At 56.0% G+C, this 16,036-nt stretch overlaps 1 protein-coding gene across 1 annotated transcript in view; it reads left to right on the top strand.

The window, feature by feature from the left end:
• The window catches only part of AHNAK2 (AHNAK nucleoprotein 2), a 34,485-nt gene extending 19,060 nt beyond the window's left edge, over positions 1 to 15,425 (top strand). Inside the window, exons 12-13 of the mRNA XM_064291868.1 lie at positions 225 to 409; positions 508 to 15,425. Of these exons, the coding sequence (XP_064147938.1) occupies positions 225 to 409; positions 508 to 14,682 (14,360 nt within the window). The 3' untranslated portion in view covers positions 14,683 to 15,425. The remainder of the gene's footprint in view (positions 1 to 224; positions 410 to 507) is intronic.
• The last annotated feature ends 611 nt before the right edge of the window (positions 15,426 to 16,036 follow it).

Raw genomic sequence — 16,036 nt, 5'->3', positions numbered from 1 at the left:
TCTTACCTGTGAAATGGGGTCATTCCTCCCACCCTGTACTCCCCACCTTGCGTTCTCTTGTTGCCCAGAAATTAAATGGAGCTGGCCCACACTGGGAGGAGCCCCCCTTCTCTTTCATGCACCCCTTCCTGCAGACCCTTTCTTCCAGCGGCCTGAGACTGGGGGGCAGGGGGACGGAGGCCCGAGGGGGATAGAGGCCTGAGGGCAGCTCTCTCCTTGTCCAGGGGACCAGCTACTCAGTACGACCATATTCTTTGACAACATCAAATATGAAGATGCTCTCAAAATCCTTCAGTACTCAGAGCCATACAAGGTGCAGTTCAGAATCAAACGGAAACTTCCAGACAGAGAGGATGAGGAGGGGGCCCACAGTGGTGCTCAGCACGGCCCAAAGGGACCCGAGAAGCAGGTGAGGCAAGCTCGGTGGCCGAGGCTGGGATGGGGTCCGCAGCCCAGGCCTCTGTCTTCAGGTACAGGCACCCACGACCTGCCTGTCTTGTCTTTCAGGACAAGGAGGTCGCCGATGGGTGTACAGAGAGCCCCATAAAGACACTGGAAGGAGGTGGGGACCAAGACAGTCTCCTTCCCAAGGCCAGGGAGGGACGCGGTCGGCGACCCCAGAAGGAGAGGCTCTCCTGGCCAAAATTCCAAACAATGAGGCCCAGGTATCGGCAGGGGCCCCGGCGGTCACACAGCTCCTCGGAGGCCTACGAGCGGGGTGCCCCTGACGTGTCCCCCACGAGCACAGACACGGAGGCCCAGCTTCCAGGGGAGGAGCAGGAGTTGCAGGGTGGCCGGCGCACAAGGAAGTTCCTGAGCCTGCGGTTCCGGACGGGCTCGGGGCGCCCAGGCAAAGGGGCCCAGGGGGAGCCAGTTCCAGGAGTCCTAGAGGAGGCAGAAACCCTGGACACAGGGGTCTCGCTGAGCACGGAGCCCAGCGGCTTTGGGGAGCGACTGCCAGAAGAGGTGTCAGGCCCTGAGGCCAGACTCAGAAAGAAGACCAAGGAGGACAGGGCCCAAGAGGAAGCAGATGGGCAGATGGGCCCCAGGGGTGGCCCTGCCCCCGAGCAGGCCTTGGAGGGAAATGGGGATGCAGTGCGGGGGCTAGAAGTCGGGATCGCTAAACTGTGTTTGCAAGATGCCACTGTGGCCAGTGGCACACAGAGCAGCCCACCAGAAATCCGGGTCCGCATCCCCCATTTGCAGACACCCCATTTTGGGGTCTCCAAACAAAAAGTGCTGGATGCAGAAACAGGCATCTCTGAACCCCAGCTGGGGCCACGGCCAGGAAGGCTCTCCAGAGAGGGGCCTGGGCCCAGGGTGGAAGTGGAGGGGGAAGAAGAGAGCCTGGGGGCCAGAACACCCCAGGAGGGCTTGCCAGAACACGGGGATCAGAGAAGACAGGGGCAGAGAGCAGAGCAGGCTGAAGGAATAGTCGGGGCCGAAGAAAAAGATGTGGAGGGCATCGAGGGAAAGCTAAAAATGCCCAAGTTCAAAATGCCCTCATTTGGATGGTCACCCAGCAAGGAACCAAAAACACCTGGGGCAAAACATCCACAAGAAACTAGAGGCAGCCAGGTCACAGCTGGGACAGAAAGGCCACAAGAGAAAGCCAGTAGACTGGAAACAGAACACAAACATGACGACAAACAACGAAGAACATCCATAAAACTACCAGGAGGCAGAGCAGATGGTGTGAGCCTGGAAGGTGATGTGTCCCTGGCAGACAAGGATGTGGTCGTCAAAGACAGCAAGTTCAAGATGCCCAAGTTCAAGATGCCGTCCTTCGGGGTGTCAGCCCCCAGCAGAGAAGTGGCATCCTCTGTGGATGTGTCCTTGCCCAAGGTTGATGTGGAAGCATCCCTGCCCTCCCTGGAGGGAAACATCCAAGCTGTGGAAGTGAAGGCACAGCTGCCAGCAAGGAAAGTGGACACAAGTAGAGAGGCCATCAGCATGAAAATGACAGAGGGAGAGGTGTCAGTGGGAGACGCCAGGGTCCAAGACGAGGGAGCTGAGCTAAAAGGGAACATGCCTATGGTCCAGATTCCAGGAACCAAGATGCCAAAGGTGGACCTGAAGGGCCCCAAGATGGACGTCAGCCTCCCTGATGTGAACCTGTCGCTGCCCAAGGTCTCAGTGGACTCTCGGGCTCCTGGGTACTCTGGAGAAGGTGTGAAGGTGGAAGGAGATGTCAAGACCAAGGACAGCAAGTTCAAAATGCCCTCTTTCAAGATGCCATCCTTCGGCATGTCTACTCCAAGCAAGTCTATCCAGCCATCAGTGGACGTGTCTCTGCCAGAGGCAAAAGTGGATGTCTACCTTCCCTCGATTGAGGGAGAAATCAAGACAGCTGACCTCAGCATTCAACTCCCATCTACTGACATTGAAGTGAAGGGTGCCGAGGTGGGCATTAAGGTCCCCGAGGGCCAGCTGCCTAAGGGAGAGGTCACGGGAGAGGCCATTGGAAGTAGTCTCAAAGGGCATATACCCAAGTTCCAGATGCCCAAAATGGGATTCAAAACCCCTCAGGTGGACATCAAGGGACCCAAAGTGGACCTGAAGGGTCCCAAAGTGGACTTGAAAGCCCTTAAGGGGGAGATGGCTACCCCTGATGTGGACGTGTCCTTGTCAAGCGTGGAGGTGGACATCCAGGCGCCAGGCACCAAGGTGGAGGGCGACGTGCCTGGGGATGTGTCCCTGCCAAGCATGGAGGTGGACATCCAGGCAATGGGCACCAAGGTGGAGGGTGACGTGTCCATGGGAGACAAACACTTAGTTGTGAAAGACAGCAAGTTCAAGATGCCCAAGTTCAAGATGCCATCCTTTGGCATGTCTGCACCAAGCAAGTCAATTGAGGCATCAGTGGACATATCTCTGCAGGAAACACAGGTGGACCTGTCCCTCCCCTCCCCTAAGGAAGAAGTCAAGACTGGTGACCTCAGCATTCAGCTCCCATCTGCTGACATGGAAGTGAAGGATGGTGAAGTGGGCATTAAGCTCCCTGAAGGACAGTTGCGTGAAGGCCAGCTGCCCCAGGGAGAGCTCTCAGGAAAGGCTGTGGGAGACGGACTCAAAGGGCACCTGCCTAAGTTCCAGATACCCAGGGTCAAGATGCCCAAAGTGGACTTCAAGGCCCCTCAGGGGGACACCAAGGTCCCCAAAATGGATCTGAAGGGTCCCAAATTGGACATAAAAGATTTCAAGGGGGAGGTGGAAAATGCAGACATGGAGGTGGCTCTGCCAAGTGTGGAGGTGGACATCCAGGTCCCAGGTGCCAAGGTGGAGAGTGACGTGTCCCTGGGAGACAAAGACTTGGCCACCAAAGACAGCAAGTTCAAGATGCCCAAGTTCAAGATGCCATCCTTTGGGGCATCAGCTCCAAGGAAGGACTTGGGGACCTCTGTGGACTTGCCAGGGACCAAAGTGGGTGTGGAGTCAGCCCTGCCCTGCCTGGGAGTAGAGACTGCATCCGCTGCGGGGAGCATCCCAATGCCATCTTCTGACATCAGTCTACCAAGGGCTGAGCTGGACGTGTCCCTTCCAGAGGTAGAGGTGGCTGCTGGAGACCTGAAAGGCAATACTGAAGGGGTAAGGATCAAAGGGCACCTGCCCAAGGTCCAGACGCCAGACATCAAGGTGCCCAAGGTGGAACTGAGGGACATCACCCTCCCCGAAGTGGATGTTTTGCTGCCCAAGGTTGAGGTGGATGCCCTGGCTCCCGGGATCTCCATGGAGGGCATGAAGGTTGAACGAGACATCAAGATGGAAGACAAGGATGTCAAGAACAAAGACGGCAAGTTCAAAATGACCTCTTTCAAGATGCCATCCTTTGGCGTGTCTACTCCAAGCAAGTCTATCCAGCCATCAGTGGAAGTGTCTCTGCCAGAGGCAAAAGTGGACGTCTCCCTTCCCTCGACTGAGGGAGAAATCAAGACTGGTGACCTCAGCATTCAACTCCCATCTGCCGACATGGAAGCGAAGGGTGGCGAGGTGGGCATTAAGTTCACTGAGGGCCAGCTGTCCAAAGGAGAGCTCACGGGAGAGGCTGTTGGAAGTGGTCTCAAAGGGCACATGCCCAAGTTCCAGATGCCCGGTATCACGATGCCCAAAGTAGACTTCAAAGCCCCTCAGGTGGATATCAAGGGAACCAAAGTGGACCTGAAGGGTTCCAAAGTGGACTTCAAATCCCTTAAGCAGGAGGTGGCCACCCCTGATGTGGACGTGTCCTTACCAAGCTTGGAGGTGGACGTCCAGATGCCAGACACCACGGTGGAGGGCGACACGTCTGTGGGAGACAGACACTTAGTTGTGAAAGACAGCAAGTTCAAGATGCCCAAGTTCAAGATGCCATCCTTTAGTGTGTCTTTACCAAGCAAGTCAATTGAGGCATCAGTGGACCTATCTCTACAAGAGGCACAGGTAGATGTGTCCCTCCCCTCTTCCAAGGGAGAAGTCAAGACTGGCGACCTCAGCATTCAGCTCCCTTCTGCCAACATGGAAGTGAAGGATGGTGAAGTGGGCATGAAGCCCCCCGAAAGACAGGTGCCTGAGGGCCAGCTGTCCCAGGGAGAGCTCACAGCACAGGGTGTGGGAGACGAACTCAAAGGGCACCTGCCCAAATTCCAGATACCCGGCGTCAAGATGCCCAAAGTGGACTTCAAGGCCCCTCAGGTGGACATCAAGGGCCCCAAAGTGGAACCGAAGGGGCCAAAATTGGACATGAAGGGTTTCAAGGGGGAGGTAGAAAACACAGACACGGAGGTGGCTCTGCCAACTGTGGACGTGGACATCCAGGTGCAGCGTGCCAAGACGGAGGGTGATGTGTCCCTGGGAAGCAAAGACTTAGCTACTAAAGAGAGCAAGTTCAAGATGCCTAAGTTCAAGATGCCAACCTTCAGGGTGTCAGCTCCAAGAAAGAACTTGGGAACCTCTGTGGACTTACCAGAGCCCAAAGTGGGTGTGGAGTCATCCCTGACCTCCCTGGGAGGAGAGATCCCACCCACTGAGGCGAGCATCCCAGTACCATCTGCTAATATCATGCTACCAGGGGCTGAGATGGACGTGTCCCTCCCAGAGGTGGAGGTGGCTGCTGGAGAGCTGAAAGGCAAAACTGAAGGGGCAAGGATCAAAGGGCACCTGCCCAAGGCCCAGATGCCTGACATCGAGATGCCCAAGGTGGACGGGAAGGGCCCCAAGGTGGACATCAGCCTTCCAGAAGTGGACATGTCGTTTCCCAAGGTTGAGGTTGATGCCCCGGCTCCTGAGATCTCCATGGAGGGCATGAAGCTGGAAGGAGATGTCAAGATGGAAGACGAGGATATCAAGGCCAAGGATGGCAAGTTCAAACTGCCCTCTTTCAAGTTGCCATCCTTTGGCGTGTCTGCCCAAACCAAGTCAATGGAAGCATCAGTGGACTTGTCTCTGCCAGAGGCAAAAGTGGACGTGTCCCTCCCCTCCTTGGAAGGAGAAGTCAAGACCAGCCACCTCAGCATTCAAGTCCCATCTGCAGACAAGGAAGGAAAGGGTGGCAAGGTGGGCGTGAAGCTCTCCAAGGGCCAGCTGCTTGAGGGAGACCTCGCAGGACAGGCCTTGGGAGCTGGACTCAAAAGACACCAGCCCAAGTCCCAGATCTCTGACATAAGGATGCTCAAAGCGGACTTCAAAGCACCCCATGTAGACATCAAGGGGCCAAAAGTGGAACTAAAGGGCTACAAGATGGACGTGAAAGGCCTCAAGGGGGAGGTGGCCACAACAGATGTGCAGATGTCCCTGCCTAGCATGGAGGTGGACAACCAGACACCAGAAGATGATGTGACCCTGGGAGACAAAGACTTGGCCACCAAAGACAGCAAGTTCAAGATGCCCAAATTTAAGATGCCATCCTTCGGGATGTCAGCTCCAAGCAAGGACTTGGGAACCTCCGTGGACTTGTCAGGGCTCAAAGTGGGTATGGACTCATCTCTGCCCTCCATGGGAGTAGAGATCGGACCCACTGAAGGGAGCATCCCAGTGCCATCTTCTGACGTTGCCCTACCAGGGGCTGAGCTGGACGTGTCCTTCCCAGAGGTGGAGGTGGTTGCTGGAGAGCCGAAGGGTAAAACTGAAGGGGCAAGGATCAAAGGGCACCTGCCCAAGGTCCAGATGCCAGACATCAAGATGCCCAAGGTGGATCTGAAGGGCCCCAAGATGGACATCGACCTCCCTGAAGTGGACATGGCACTGCCCAAGTTTGAGGTGGATGTCCCGGCTCCCAGGATCTCCACGGAGGGCATGAAGGTGGAAGGAGATGTCAACATGGAAGTCAAGGACATCAAGACCAAGGACAGCAAGTTCAAACTGCCCTCTTTCAAGATGCCATCCTTTGGTGTGTCTGTACCAGGCAAATCCACTGAGGCCTCCGTGAACATGTCTCTGCCTGAGGCACGGGTGGATGTGTCCGTTCCCTCCATTGAGGAGGAAGAAGTCAAGATGGGTGACCTCAGCATTCAACTCCTGTCTGCCGATATGGAAGTGAAGAGTGACAAGGTGGGCATTAAGATCCCTGAGGGCCAGCTGTCCAAAGGAGAGGCCGTTGGAAGTGGTCTCAAAGGGCACCTGCCCAAGTTCCAGATGCCCAGTGTTACGATGCCCAAAGCGGACTTCAAAGCCCCTCAGGTGGACATCAAGGAACCCGTACTGGACCTGAAGTGCCCCAAAGTGGACTTGAAGGCCCTTAAGGAGGAGGTGGCCACCCCTGATGTGGACATGTCCCTGCCAGGCATGGAAGTGGACATCCAGGTACCATGGGCCACAGTGGAGGGTGATGTGTCCCTGGGAGACAAAGACATAGTTGTCAAAGACAGCAAGTTCAAGATGCCATCCTTTGGGCTGTCGTCTCCAAGGAAAGACTTGGAAACCTCCGTGGACTTGCCAGGGCCCAGTATGAGAGCTGAGTCATCCTTGCCCTCCCTTGGAGTAGAGATCACACCTGCTGAGGGGAGCATCCCGGTGTCATCTGCTGACATCTTCCTACCAGGGACTAAGCTGGACGTGTCCCTCCCAGAGGTGGAGGTGGCTACTGGAGAGCTGAAAGGCAAAACTGCAGGGGCAAGGACCAAAGGGCACCTGTCCAAGGTCCAGATGCCCGACATCAAGATGCCCAAGGTGGACCTGAAGTGCCCCATGGTGGACATCAGCCTCCCAGAAGTGGACATGTTGCCGCCCAAGGTTGATGTGGATGCCCTGGCTCCCGGGATCTCCATGGAGGGAGTGAAAGTGGAAGGAGATGCCAAGATGGAAGACAAGGGTTTCAAGGCCAAGGAAAGCAAGTTCAAAATGCCCTCCATCAAGATGCCATCCTTTGGTGTGTCTGCCTCCAGCAAGTCAATGGAACCATCAGCGGATGTGTCTATGGCAGAGGCAAAAGTGGATGTGTCCCTCCACTCCTTGGAGGGAGAAGTCAAGACCAGTGACCTTAGCATTCAAGTCCTATCTGCTGGCAAGGAAGGAAAGGGTGGTGAGCTGGGCATGAAACTCCCCAAGGACCAGCTGCCAGAGAGAGACCTCTCAGGACAGTCTGTGGCAACCGGACTCAAAGGACACCAGACTAAGTTCCAGGTGCCCGACATCAAGATGCCCCAAGTGGACGTCAAGACCCTTCATGTGGACATCAAGGGCCCCAAAGCGGACCTGAAAGGCCCCAAAATGGACATGAAAGGCCTCAAAGGGGAGGTGGCCACAACAGATTTGCAGATGTCCCTGCCGAGCATGGAGGTAGACACCCAGGCACCGGAAAAGGATGTGTCCCTGGGAAACAAAGACTTGGCTACCAAAGATAGCAAGATCAAGATGCCCAAATTCAAGATGCCATCCTTCGGGGTATCAGCTCCGAGCAAGGACTTGGGAACCTCCGTGGACTTGCCAGGGCCCAAAATGTATGGGGAGTCGTCTCTGCCCTGCCTGGGAGTAGAGATTGCACCCACTGAGGGAAGCATCCCAGTGCCATCTTCTGACATCAGCCTACCAAGGGCTGAGCTGGATGTGTCTCTCCCACAGATGGAGATGGTTGCTGCAGAGCTGAAGGGCAAAACTGAAGGGACAAGGATCAAAGGACACCTGCCCAAGGTGCAGATGCCCGACATAAAGATGCCCAAAGTGGACCTGAAGGGCCCCAAGGTGGACGTCAGCCTCCCAGAAGTGGACGTGTTGCTGTCCAAGGTTGAGGTGGATGCCCCAGCTCCTGGTATTTCCATGGAGGGAGTGACGGTGGAAGGAGGCATCAAGATGGAAGACAAGGACATCAAGACCAAGGACAGCAAGCTCAAAATGTCCTCTATCAAGATGCCATCTTTTGGTGTGTCTACGCCAAGCAAGTCCACTGAGGCCTTGGTGGATCTGTCTCTGCCAGAGGCACAGGTGGACGTGTCCCTTCCCTCGACTGAGGGAGAAATCAAGACCGGTGACTTCAGTATTCAACTTCCCTCTGCTGACGTGGCAGTGAAGGGTGGCAAGGTGGGTGTTAAGGTCCCTGAAGACCAGCTGTCCAAAGGAGAGCTCACGGGACAGGCTGTTGGAAGTGGTCTCAAAGGGCACATGCCCAAATTCCAGATGCCCAGCGTCACCCTGCCCAAAGTGGACCTCAAAGGTCCTCAGGTGGAAGTCAAGGGCCCCAAAGTGGACCTGAAGGGCCCCAAAGAGGACTTGAAAGCCCTTAAGGGGGAGGTGGCCACCCCTGATGTGGACAAGTCCCTGCCAAGTGTGGAGATGGACATCCAGGTGTCGGGTACCAAGGTGGAGGATGATGTGTCCCTGGGAGAGAAACACTTAGTTGTGAAGGACAGCAGGTTCAAGATGCCATCCTTTGGTGTGTCTTTACCAAGCAAGTCAATTGAGGCATCAGTGGACATATCTCTGCAGGAGGCACAGGTGGACCTGTCCCTCCCCTCTCCTAAGGAAGAAGTCAAGACTGGTGACCTCAGCATTCAGCTCCCATCTGCTGATGTGGAAGTGAAGGATGGTGAAGTGGGCATGAAGCTCCCTGAAGGACAGTTGTCTGAGGGCCAGCTGCCCCAGGGAGAGCTTTCAGGACAGGCCGTGGGAGATGGACTCAAAGGGCACCTGCCTAAGTTCCATATACCCAGTGTCAAGATACCCAAAGTGGACTTCAAGGCCCCTAAGGTGGACACCAAGGGCCCCAAAGTGGACCTGAAGGGGCCCAAATTGGACATGAAAGGTCTCAAGGGGGAGGTGGAAAACACAGATGTGGAGATGGCTCCGCCAAGTGTGGAGGTGGACATCCAGGTGCCAGGTGCCAAGATAGAGGGTAACGTGTCCCTGGGAGACAAAGACTTGGCCACCAAAGACAGCAAGTTAAAGATGCTCAAGTTTAAGATGCCGTCCTTCGGGGTGTTGGCTCCAAGGAAGGACTTGGGAACTTCTGTGGACTTGTCAGGGCCCAAAATTGGTACAGAGTCATCCCTGCCCTCCCTGGGAGTAGAAATCGCACCCACTGAGGGGAGTATCCCAGTGCCATCTGCTGATATTGCCCTACCAAAGGCTGAGCGGGACGCGTCCCACCCAGAGGTGGAGGTGGCTGCTGGAGAGCTGCAGGGCATAACTGAGGGGGCAAGGATCAAAGGGCACCTGCCCAAGGTCCAGATGCCAGACATCAAGATGCCCAAGGTGGACCTGAAGGGCCCCAAGGTGGACATCAGCCCTCCTGAAGTGGATGTGTTGCTGCCCAAGGTTGAGGTTGATACCCCGGCTCCCGGGATCTCCTTGGAGGGCAAGAAGGTAGAGGAAGAGGTCAAGATGGAAGACAAGAATGTCAAGACCAAGGATGGCAAATTCAAAATGCCCTCTTTCAAGATGCCATCCTTTGGTGTATCTAGGCCAAGCAAGCCCATTGAGGCCTCCGTGGACATGTCTCTGCCGGAGGCACAAGTGGGCATGTCCCTTCCCTCGACTGAGGGAGAAATCAAGACTGGTGACCTCAGCATTCAACTTCCATCTGCCGAAGTGGAAGTGAAGGGTAGCGATATGGGCATTAAGGTCCCAGAGGGCCAGCTGTCCAAAGGAGAGCTCACGGGAGAGGCTGTTGGAAGTGGTATCAAAGGGCACACGCCCAAGTTCCAGATGCCCAGGGCCACGATGCCCAAGGTGGACTTTAAAGCCCCTCAGGTGGATATCAAAGAACCCAAAGTGGACCTGAAGGGCCCCAAAGTTGACTTGAAAGACCTTAAGAGGGAAGTGGCCACCCATGATGTGGATGTATCCCTGCCAAGTGTGGAGGTGGACAGCCAGGTGCCAGGCACCAAGGTGGAGGGTGACATGTCCCTGGGAGACAAACAATTAGTTGTGAAAGACAGCAAGTTCAAGATGCCCAAGTTCAAAATGCCGTCCTTTGGGGTGTTGGCTCCGAGCAAAGACTTGGGAACCTCTGTGGACTTGCCAGGGCTCAAAGTTGGTGTGGAGTCATCCCTGCCCTCCCTGGAAGTAGAGATCCCTCCTGCCAAGGGGAGCATCACAGTGCCATCTGCTGACATCACCCTACCTGGAGCTGAGCAGGACATGTCTCTCCCAGAGGTGGAGGTAGCAGCTGGAGAGCTAAAGGGCAAATCTGAAGGGGCTACAATCAAAGGGCACATGCCCAAGGCCCCAATGCCTGACATCAAGATGTCCAAGGTTGACCTGAAGGGCACCAAGGTGGACATCAGCCTCCCCGGGGCAGAAGCCCCACTGCCCAAGGTCAGGGTGGATGCCCTGGCTCCCAGGGTATCCCTGGAGGGCATGAAGTTGGAGGGAGACGTAAAGCTGGGAGACGAGGAAGTCAAGACCAAGGACAGCAAGTTCAAAATGCCCTCCTTCAAGATGCCATCCTTTGGCATATCTGCGTCAAGCAAGTCCATCGAAGCATCAGTGGATGTGTCTCTGCCAGAGGCACAGGTGGACGTGTCCCTTCCTTCCTTCGAGGGAGAAGTCAAGACTGGTGATGTCAGCATTCAACTCTCATCTGCTGAAGTGGAAGTGAAGGGTGGTGAGGTGGATGTGAATCTCCCCAAGGGCCAGCTGCCAAAGGGAGAGCTCAAAGGACAGGCCATGGGAGAAGAATTCAAAGGGCACCTGCCTAAGTTCCAGATGCCCAGCGTTGAGATGACTAAAGTGGACTTCGTGGCCACGCAGGTGGCCCTGAAAGGCTCCACGGTGGATATAAAAGACCTTAAGGGGGAGAAGGCCACCCCAGACATGGAGGTGTCTCTGCCCAGTGTCGAGTTGGACATCCAGACACAAGATACCATGGTGGAGGGTGATGTGTCCCGGGGAGACAAGGACATGGTGGTCAAGGATGGTAGGTTCCAAACGCCACGACACCTGAGCATGGCTTCATTTGGGAAGTCATCCAGCAGGGTTTCCATGGGCTCGTCTGAGGTTGCAGGAAGTGTCAAATGTCCCGAGTTGACAGTCTCCACAGCCACCATGGACCTGGGTCTCAGTACCTCTGGTCCTGATGTTCCTGAACCCAGTGTGGATGTGGCCATGGCACTGCCAGTTGGGAAAGATGGAGAGAAAAGCAAAGTGAAGAAACCTCACTTCAAAGTGTCCAAAGGCTTCTTTCCGCACTTGAAGTCCTCTAAAGACCATGTTGCCCTCGACCAGGATTCTGGGGTACCTCCTCCTCTGCATGTCTCTGCCACGCCCCCTGATGTCACAGCTGGTCTGTCCCAGGAGGAGGTTGTGGACAGTGGTGCATGGTCCCTGCCAGTCCCCAAGGTGGGCTTGGCTGGTTTTCCATCAGCCAAGCTCGATCTCCATGTTCCGCGTGAGGAATCCTCCGTCCTCCCTTCCAGCCAGGGCATCACCCTAACAAAGTATCAGGTGATGCTCCCTGTGGCCACTGTGCATGCTGAGCTTCCTCTGGATACAATTCCTGTGTCACATACCGACACACCCCTCCTCAGCCATGAAGGCTTAGTTGAGCTGCAGCCCCATGACAGAGCCCCAGAGTCCTTGACAGAAACTCTCCCAGGCCCTGGGGGCCCCCTGGCTCCTGCCACCTACGGAAGGGTGACTTTTCCTAAATTCCATAAACCAAAGTTTGGGTTTTCAGTCCTCACAGCAGCTGTTCCTGAGGGCGGGTGCTCTGTAGCTGAGAAAATCGAGGCGTCCCCACTGCCCTGCACTGTTCTTCCATCAGCTGATACCCCCGTCTGCATGGGGCTGGAGGGCCACTCTGGCTCTGATGACACAGCAGCTGTGGTGCTGGGAGAAGCACCCCCTGATGACACTGAGCATGAAGGAAAGGGGAGTTCCTTCAAAACGCCCAGGTTCAAGCTACCGTCACTACGCTGGTCTCCCAAGAAGGAGGCAGGGCTGCAAGGAGACCCCGAGTGCAGCTCTGCAGACGCAGAGCTCGGCCTGAGTTTAGACCTGGATCAGCCTGGCGACTCGACTGGGATTCACGTGCCACAGGTGGAAGTGGATGCAGATCTGCCCCCCGAGAAAGACAGCCTGAAGGGGAGGATGAGAAAGTCGAGCTTTGCCATGCCAAAGCTCCCGTTCTCCAAGGGAAAGGGTGCAAAGGGTGGGCCCAGCGCGCGCCAGGAGGAGTTCCAGCCTTGTATTTCTGGCCCCGAGGCAGCCACAGGCAGGACCATCCACGATGAGGGTGCGGCTGGCGGGGCCCTGGATGGAGAGGCCTGGGACCCCACTTTGGGCCTCACCAAACCCATGCATGGACCCTCCAAGGCCGTGGTGCAGGTGAGCTGGGTGGAGGCCGCCACTCCTCTTCCTGAGCATGACCCATCTCTTCAGGAGAGCAGTGTGGGGCTCAAGGACAGCCAAGCGCATTCACCCCATGGGGAAGGCATGGCCCCCACAATGGGACAGGCGCTCCCGCCACCCAGTGCACCACCGGGCGCCGACACCTGCAGAGTGGAGAGTCTCAAGGGGGACACTGAGGCCACTGGGGTGCCAGTGGGCTCGAAAGATGGCTGGTTCAGAGTGCCCAAGTTCCACTTGCCTGGCTTCCAACGCACGTCCACCAAGAAGGGTGAGACAACAGCAGCCGAGGCTCAGGGCCCCGGACCTCAAGGTGGGGACACAACAGCTGGAGTGCAGACTCAGGGGGCCCATGTCCATGGGTTGACAGTGGAGACAGCTGTGTCCCCAAAGCCCGCAGATGCCGAGGTAGATGGGATGGCCTCCAAGACCGAGTTGTACGCAAATGTCCTGAAACACAATATCCAGGGCCCAGGCTTGAATCTGTCCCTCCCCACTGCCGGAGCAGCTGAGGCTGATCTCTCTGCTCCTGAGGCCAGGGTCCATCCTGGTGAAGGTTCCCTTCCCCTCCAGAAGCCTGGTGGGAGACTGCCAGAGGGTCAGGCTCCCCCAGGGGAGACAGGCGAGACTGCTCCTCCAGGACCTGAAGGCCAGAGCCCTACCAGTGTGAAAGAACGAGCAGAAATCCAGCTTGCCCACGCTGAAGGGCCTTTGAAACTGAAGACTTCGCAGACTGAGATGCCGGCCCAGGTTTCCATCATTCAGATGGACCGGCTCTGGGAGGATTCCGTGGTCACCGTCATGTTTCCCAAGTTGAAGGCACCGCGGTTTGCTTTCCGTGTCCCCAGCACAGACGCTGACATCTTCGTCCCCTCTGTGAGAGAAGTACCATGCCTGGGGACAGGCACTGAGGGGGCCTTGCAAGGAGAAAGCCTTGATGCGTGGAGCGCCAGCATCCTGAGGGCTGGCCCCAGGGTCCCCACAGAGCAGCCTGGAGATGAAACTCACTCCTTAGAAGCATCCCCCATCTCCAGGGTTAGGGTGCACACACAGGGTGCTCAGGTAGAAGGCCAGGCATTTACCGCGCACAGCAGGGTGACGCCAGCATCCACTGAGTGGTCAGAGCCCGAGGACTTCTCTGCTCAGATTGTGCGGGAGTCAAAGGTCCCCGCATCTGAGATCCAAACACCTTCTTACGGATTTTCCTTGCTAAAGGCGAAAATCCCAGAGCCCCATACACAGGCTAGAGTGCACGTGACCATTCACGGCTCTCAGGTGGGAGAGGGCTCAGAAGAGGCCTCCAAGCAAGCCACCCCGGACGTGGACCCTGTTTCTGCAGACCTGCAGCCCGACACTGGAGAACCATTTGAGATCATCTCTTCCAGTGTCAGTGTGCTGAGACTGCAAGCACGCCTGTCCGAAGCTCACGTCAGCCAGCAGGGTGCCGACAGCTGTTCCGATGAGGAGCCAGCGGAAATTCTCGAGTTCCCATCTGAGGACAGCCCAGAGGTGGCCGCCCAGTTGGCAGATGAAGAAGGGGGCCAAGAGGAGAAGTCAGCGAGTAAAAAGCCTTCTGGTCTGTTCCGGTTTTGGCTTCCGAACATTGGGTTTTCTTCTTCCGCCGATGAGAAGAGTTCCGATCCCAAAGATGATGTCCAAAGACCTCCCATTCCAACGCAGCCTGAGGCGCCACCAGGGGCAGAGCTGCCTGAAAAACAGGAGAAGGAGGGCTGGTTTCGATTTCCCAGATTAGGCTTCTCCTCTTCTCCTACCAAGAAGAGTAAAAGTGCCAAAGACGAAGCAGAGCATGCAGACCAAAGTCTCCAGGAAGAGGGAGTGGACTTTTTTGATGCACGTGAAAGCTTCTCCCCTGAAGACAAGGAAGAAGGTGGGCTGGCAGAGGCCTCGCATGCCAGAGGGAGCTGAAGCCTGCAGCAAGAACGGAGCCGATCCCACCGGAGCGGGAGGAAGAAGCCAGCGGTGAGTCTGCTCCCAGGCCTGCCACCAAGTGAGGGCCCAGCGGTGGGATTCTTAGCTGAAGGCAGCCGCAGAAGAAGCCCGAAAACAGCTTGTGCACCTGTATGGCACACCCCACCCTGACAACACTTCCCTTCTGCCTCCGTTCATAGGACTAAGAACGGAGGAGAAATGATGAGAACGTCGGTGGAACCATCACATTGTCCTCCTGAAATGGGACCCCAAATGTACCTAGCTCCCCAAAAGCCTTGCAAGCAAGGGAGGCGCTCTGACTCCCCACAAGACTCCAGAGTCCACAGTGTAATGTTGCTCTTGGAAGCACAGCTGGGGAAGAGGTCTTTGCTAAATAAAGTCCAAAAGACATGCCCACACTTCCATGAGAGTTTGATGCCTGTTCCTTTGTGGGAAGGTTTGTAATGGTGTGGGTGTAGATGTGGTTTGGGGTGTAATCCGCCCTGCCGCTTCCTGGTGAACACAGTTTCGTTATTTCAGGAGATCCCTTTGCCTCCTCATTTACATGATCTAATTCCTTTGTTGAATGTCCTTGCTGAGGCAGGCTTGGTGATGATCTGTGTGGTGGTGCACATGTGTGGGGCAGCCGGGTGACAGACCTAGTGACACTGGGCTGTCCTGAGGTGCCGCCAGGGTCTGGGAGTGACTCTTCTCTCTGGAGGCACAGCCCACCCTGCAGCCCCTGAGCCTTTGATGGACGTGACGCAGCCAGCCTGCATAACGGGCTTGGCTGGCTGCTCCAGGAGGAGGGGATGAAGGCAGCGTGCACCCCACGAGCAGCTGTCGAGCCCTCTCTGTCCTTGCATTCCCGCCACGAACCGCCCCCATCCAGAGCTTCTACAAAGCTGCTCTAGAAAATGGTCCAGGGTGGATCTTAGAGTGGTCGTTCCACAGCCGTTGTTCATCTAGAAGACATTTATTAGGCAGACACACGCAGATACATACAGACATGCATACACAGAGACACACATGCAGACATGCACACACAAACACACAGAGACACACACGCAGAATGCACACACAGAGACATGCACACACTGACATGCACACACAGACATGCACATACAGACACGTAGACACACAGAGACGTGCACACACAGACACACAGACACGCTCACACACGTAGGTACACACACACGCAGACACACAGAGACATGCACACGCAGACAGACATGCACACACAGACATACACACGCAGGCACACAGAGACATGTACACAAAGACAGACACACAGAGACATGCACACAGAGACACATACACACATGCAGACACTCACATGCAAACACAGACA

The sequence above is a fragment of the Loxodonta africana genome, chromosome 10 (assembly GCF_030014295.1).
Source record: "Loxodonta africana isolate mLoxAfr1 chromosome 10, mLoxAfr1.hap2, whole genome shotgun sequence".
NCBI lineage: Eukaryota > Metazoa > Chordata > Mammalia > Proboscidea > Elephantidae > Loxodonta > Loxodonta africana.
This window is presented reverse-complemented; position numbering and strand designations above follow the sequence as displayed.